Below are 6,405 nucleotides of genomic sequence, written 5' to 3'. Positions count from 1 at the left end.
CCTCCTCCCCGTAGGGTTACTTCACATCCAACCCTCCGAATAATAATGAGTTCAGGTAGTTCCTAAAAGACCGCGTCTCCGCTAAATTTCGGAGTGGATGACTAGGACGGAGACCACGTACTGGTCTCCGATATTTCCGCCCAGGAATCCTAGCAGTCTCCTAATCGGGCTTGGGTATCCAGCCTAGTAGCAAGATCGTGGCCCAGCGCTGGGGGTCATAAATATCCTCTTTCACTAGAGGGTCAGGTATTCACTTCTTCTATCCTTTACCTTGTACTTGCGCTCTGTTGCTCATCTTCTTACTTTAGCATCGGAGTACCCTGCAGGCTTGAGATCCATCTAATCAGGTAAGATCAACTAATTTCTCAAATCTCTTAACTCTAACCTTATAAAATCTAGTCTAACATATTCTCATTATAAAGTCTAACATATTCCCATTATTAGTTGCTCAGAGACTAAATGTTTTATCTCTATATTTTTGAATTATTCTTCCATAAAATGAACAAACACTTTAGAAAATAAAATAAAAATAAATTATAAATAAATTTTTAAATAAAATAAAACCTAATAGTAAAGACTCGGATCTTAAAAATATACTCATTTAAAGATCTCAAGTTACTTATAATTTTTTTTATTAAAATTATATCCATTATTCATAACATCCATATATCTTCATAATCTCAATTATTATTCTACCCATTTTACTAACTACAAACCCACCGTTTTTTAGCTTATTTGTTGTTTTCTTCGGGATTGTCCCCCTTTCTATCTTCTAAAATGATTTTATTTTGTTACTTCTCATTTTAGATAGTCTTCATTCTTGGTGTTTTGTCTTTGTTTTCTATTTTTCCCCTCAAATTCATTTATAACAAGATAAAACAAAAACGGACGGTCATCTCACTATATTTTTCAAAATTTTAGATTTCACACATTTTTCCCAAAAAGAAAACTACAACAAAAAAACAACCCAGAAACATAAATATCCGGCATTCTAAAATCACATTGTTTTATTGACAAATTTCCTCTTCTGTCATATTTTCTCCCGTCCCCTCTTTTTCTTGTGACAATTACTATTTTCATAAAAATTATTATTTCCAAAAATCTAAATAAACAAAATTATATAATATACCGAATATTCTATTTAATAATATAAAATAATACTATTTACTTTGAATTCTAATTTCTAATATTCATTCGTGCATATTCTCTTTTTCTTTTTTTTTTTTTTAAAACTAATTCGTGCATCTTCTCTTGTTAAAGTATCTTCACTTGTAAAAGAGTTTTTTTTCTGTCTTAAGGTATTTTACCTACTCCCTCACCAACCCAACATTGTTGTTGCTGGTGGCGGATTCCACGAGGGATATTCTTCTCTCCTTCAGTACATATTTACACATACTCACTTTCACAATACAAACGTCCGCCTTCTTCCGTTTCAGATCTTCAAAATGCAGTCCGCCGCTTTCACTCTCTCCCCTTCTCTCCCTCTCCGTAATCTCAACCGCCAAAACACCAACCGTTTAACTCGCTCCTCCACTAACCTCCGTATCTCCGCCAAATTAAACGACGGCGTAAATCTCAATGGCGCCTCCTCTTCTTCCTCCTCCTTCACTCGTAAATCATGGTCTCTTTCTCCTTCATCTTCTTTCAAATTCAGACCTCTCCCTCTCCTTTCCACCTCCGATCTTTCTCCTCCTAAAGCCACTTCCGAAAGCGCCGCTGAATCTGCTGACTCCGGTTCTTTGCTCAAAACTCTTCAACTTGGATCCTTGTTCGGTTTGTGGTACCTCTTCAACATCTACTTCAATATCTACAATAAACAGGTGCTTGCTATTTCTTTACACGAGATCTATTTCTTACGATGCTTTTTGTATCGTAAAATATTGTATTCTGCAATGCTGAGGAGTATTTTGTATTTAAAGTAATATCCTTTTCGTTTCTATGCAGGTTTTGAAGGCGTGTCATTTCCCTGTAACTGTTACTGTAGTTCAATTTGCGGTTGGGACTGTTCTCGTATCAGTTATGTGGGCTCTTAATCTCTACAAGAGGCCTAAAATCAATGGCGCCATGGTATTTTGCTATCTGTTTGATTGATTATTTAGTTAATAAATCTATTATTGAGTTCTGTGTTGTTGATTATGTATGTGTGTTATTTTGTTCTCAGCTTGCAGCTATATTTCCACTAGCTATTGTGCATACTTTGGGGAACCTTTTCACTAATATGAGTCTTGGAAAGGTGGCTGTGTCTTTTACTCACACCATTAAAGCTATGGAGCCTTTCTTTTCGGTTATCCTTTCTGCCATGTTTCTTGGAGAGGTTAGAATGCAACTTTTTTTGTTTTTACTGCAACATGCCGTTGCTTGTTATGATTAATTTTCAATGAATTTGATGATAGTTGATAAGTATGTATCAAACTGATAGGATTTTAAATTTTGGTCGTGGTCCTTGCGGTCCTTGATATTCTGGTGTATTGTGGTGGCAGAGACATATTAAACTTTGGTATCATCATGCTACCATTGTGACCGGTCCCTTTTTTTTAAGTTGGCTGTATGTTTCTCTAGTACAGTGCTGTCAATCATGGATTGCAGTAAATACTGATTTGCTCAAGTTTTGCTACACTATAGCCGTGATTTGAAAACAATAGTTGTGTAGCTTATATTATATATTATATCTGGTGACAGAAAATTAAATACACTTAATGGATTCTGAGGTGATTTTTCCAGTAGTAATCTCGTGTTTCATTTTCATTTTCTGACAGAGACCTACACCTTGGGTGATTGGTTCCCTTGTTCCTATTGTTGGTGGAGTTGCTCTGGCGTCTGTTACGGAGGCGTCTTTCAATTGGTAAGATTTTCTGTGTAATCTTCCATCTATGGGGCAGTGAAGAAGGGATATGTAAAGAAATTTTTTGGTTTATTTGAGTTCTTATAAGCTTTGGTGGTATTGAATAGGGCTGGGTTTTGGAGTGCAATGGCTTCCAATGTGACAAACCAATCACGTAATGTTCTTAGCAAAAAGGTCATGGTTAAACAAGAGGTAATGTGATCTGTGAACATTCATAATATTTGCGTTCAACAAGACATTTTATGAACCTCTTATATGTTAAAAAAGAAGATTATAACGATGCTTTTGTTCTTCTCAGGAATCCTTGGACAACATAACTCTCTTCTCTATAATTACAATAATGTCCTTCTTCTTGTTAGCACCTGCTGCTATCTTCATGGAGGGTGTCAAATTCACCCCTGCTTACCTGCAATCTGCTGTGAGTAACTTGTTGGTTATAGCAGATAGAATTGTTGTCATCTAGGTACACTTTGAAGTTGTTTTTGTGTTGGGTTTGCTAATATGTTATTGCATTATCTTTCTCGACAGGGATTAAATGTTAGACAAGTGTACACCAGATCTCTTCTTGCTGCACTCTGTTTCCATGCATATCAACAAGTGAGTTTTCTGTTTTCATTTTCGATGCACAACTTTGCTACTAAATAGGGTCTTGTACTATAATTGTTGACATGGTTTCCATTTGTAATATTTAAATGGCCCTGTGTATCTTAATGACCTATTAACGTTTTTCTGTGAATGGGCTTGCAGGTTTCTTACATGATATTGCAGAGGGTATCACCTGTTACCCATTCCGTCGGTAATTGTGTGAAGCGTGTTGTGGTTATTGTGAGCTCTGTGATCATCTTCAAAACACCCGTCTCTCCTGTGAATGCTTTAGGTAAGATTGCTTTCTTGTTTTGAAACATTTGGAGATTCTTGACACATACTTTCATGGCTGAGGTTTTTTCATTATTTTTTTATAGGAACCGCTGTTGGTCTTGCTGGTGTTTTCCTCTACTCAAGGGTGAAGCGAATTAAGTCAAAGCCAAAGGCAGTTTAACTTTTTCAATGGTAAATTTTTGCTAGTTGCATTACAAAATGCCAAATAGCTGCAAAATCTGAATTCCTTCCTAGGTGAGATAGGAATATGGGGATTACACCATTATTGACCCATGCCACGTTTTTTTTCTTAAAAAGTAGTTACTGCGTGGATTTCAAATTTTATGTCTGACTAAGTACCTATTCATTAGGCTCCCTTAAAATGTTGTCCTCTTTTTAATTTTTCTTATATACCAACAATATCCAGGGGTGACTTTGAACCATGTAACTTTTTATTACAAGCATATATGTCAGGACAGTTTTGGTAGACACTTCAATCTTTTCTGCTTTGTGATTGGACTCTAGAAAATCTGTCAGTTATTTCACTTGCCCAATATTTTCTGTCTTGAACTTTGTTCAGTCGAGAGAGCATGACTTATGGGAGCAATAATAACGAGTCTCTTATGTTTACAAATATTTCTGCATGTTTGACCGATATTCAATTTTGTTTATCCCCTTTGTTACAGATTTACCTACATGGTCATTTTTCCACCTCTCAGCTCACAATTAGACTCAAACCAACAAAAAGGTTGCAATATTAGGCGAAAATTCATATACAGAAGCATGTTAATTTTGATAATAGAACGGAGACCTTATTTGTTATTTTGGTGTCATTTTTTATGGATAGAATTTAATGTCATATTTTTGTATCGATCATGTAATTTGCTTTTTTGAACGGAAATGTTTTCAAATTTGTTTTATTAGTGGATGTGAAATGAAAGTTAGTCTGTAACCGTGGAATAATATTTTCAGATATGAGACGTATGTCACATTAAAGATAAAGAATTAAGTTGATACAAGATCAACATATAGGATCTACCTGCCTGATCCTGTTTTGCTTATCAGACTTCATTTAAAAGAAAAACTTTTGATAAAAAGAGCCTTTAAGAATTGTTGGTAGAGTGTAATGCTATGTGTTTGTTTGTTTGGATTCAAATTAAATTCTAGTACTAAGTTATGCTTGTTTTCAAATCAATGATACATGTCAATAATATCCCTTCAAAATTATAACTTCAAAGTTTATTTTAGACTTGCAAATGTTTTGGGTTGAAGTTAGTTATTGTTGGATCACGATTTTAACAATTTTGCCACCAAAGAAATTACCGGGTCGAGTCGCGGATCGGTACGCTTTCTTTAAGACGTTTCGCGGTACTGCCAAAATTATGCAAAACAGCTCTTAATAACCACGACGCCTCCAGGATAAAACAGCCCAGTTCTATACTATACGATTACTACTTGCACGGTAGATAATCGGTCTAGAAATACACCCTCAAATGGTACTAGGACCATTCAAATATGGTATGAATACCATCTTAGTATCTGGTATAAAGACCAGTCGTAGTAATTTCTCAAACCAAGAGAAATTTCAATAATTCTCTAAAGAGAATCCAAGAAAAAATTATACTTATAATTTCTCAACTCAAACGAGGAGAAATTAACATTATTCTCTAAAGAGAATTCAAGAAGGTACTCGGAAAATTCAACGAGTAGAAAGAAAGAGGGAAAAGTTGGCGCTTCGACAATGTCGCTACCGCGAAAATTAACAGAGTCGCCACTAACATATTTATCCTGAAAAGGAAGGGAATGCCAGCAAACCACAAAACAAAACAACGGTCTCACGACCAGAGAAAAAGGGTAAGGGAGTCGGTTACGCGAGGGGAAGGTATTAGCACCCCTCGCGCCCAACGTACTCGATGGTATCCACGCCTGTGTCTAAAACTATGGGTGTGTAAGAAAACTACGCTAATCTGGACTAAAATGAATGCAGAATGTAGGGAAAAGAAAGGATTATGCTCGCACGGGCCCTACCCCGCTGCCTACGTATCTGTTTTGCAGAATCAGAGCTACCGTAGCTCGGCTAACTAGTTTCTGTTTGTTTTGTGTTTTTTAGGTGAACAAGTTACATTCACACTCCGATGCTCGACCTTTGGAGACTTATGCTTGGGAATGGAGCGGAAATAACAAGCTCTTAAGAAAAGAAAATCAAAGAGTGTGGTTTGTGTTTTAAAGAATGCATGAGGAAAACCTAAGCTAAGGGGGAAAGCTTGCTACCTAATGTTATCATACAAAGGGTACAGGTCTAACTAAACTAGCAACCTACGAGGGAAAAGGGGAAGCAAACAATGAGCACACAAACGAGCATCCGCTCGTAAAGCAAACAAAACCAACGGTACTGACCGAATGGTAGAAAAGCGGTCCCGCCATAGCCAAGGGGAGCAGCTCAACCCAAGTCAACCAAGCATTAGACCTCGCGAAAATGATCGGGCCATAGACAAGAGGGCGGACCCCTCTCAGCAACCAAGCCGTCACGGATCGTAAAGGAAAACGGTGCGTGCGTACACCGAGCATCAACGTCGAGCGACGTGAGCTATAGGAAAGGCGGGGGTCCGGCTGCATGAACCCTTTACCTGACATACTCGATAACAAGATCTTTTGCACGTTCGGAAGCAAGCAACGCGAGGCGTGCGCCTACCAAACAGACTCGA

General features: G+C 37.2%; 1 protein-coding gene across 2 annotated transcripts; it reads left to right on the top strand.

Annotated features, from left to right (window-relative positions):
- Positions 1-1,244: 1,244 nt before the first annotated feature.
- Positions 1,245-4,652, top strand: LOC131661767 (triose phosphate/phosphate translocator, non-green plastid, chloroplastic-like). Of its 2 annotated transcripts, none has more exons than XR_009301251.1 (10): positions 1,245-1,820; positions 1,945-2,067; positions 2,162-2,314; positions 2,757-2,842; positions 2,950-3,034; positions 3,141-3,260; positions 3,371-3,439; positions 3,590-3,719; positions 3,805-3,955; positions 4,387-4,652. XR_009301251.1 is itself a non-coding variant. In XM_058931383.1 (10 exons), exons 1-9 carry the CDS (start codon positions 1,446-1,448, stop codon positions 3,879-3,881), a joined length of 1,218 nt encoding a protein of 405 aa, XP_058787366.1. In that variant the 5' UTR covers positions 1,246-1,445; the 3' UTR covers positions 3,882-3,892; positions 4,387-4,652. The 2 variants fall into 2 exon arrangements, 1 of the variants encoding a protein (XP_058787366.1); XM_058931383.1 differs by having other exon boundaries at positions 1,246-1,820; positions 3,805-3,892.
- The last annotated feature ends 1,753 nt before the right edge of the window (positions 4,653-6,405 follow it).

The sequence above is a fragment of the Vicia villosa genome, linkage group LG3 (genome assembly GCF_029867415.1).
Source record: "Vicia villosa cultivar HV-30 ecotype Madison, WI linkage group LG3, Vvil1.0, whole genome shotgun sequence".
Lineage (NCBI taxonomy): Eukaryota > Viridiplantae > Streptophyta > Magnoliopsida > Fabales > Fabaceae > Vicia > Vicia villosa.
The sequence above is the reverse complement of the archived record's forward strand: the minus strand, read 5'-3'. Positions and strand labels throughout refer to the sequence as shown.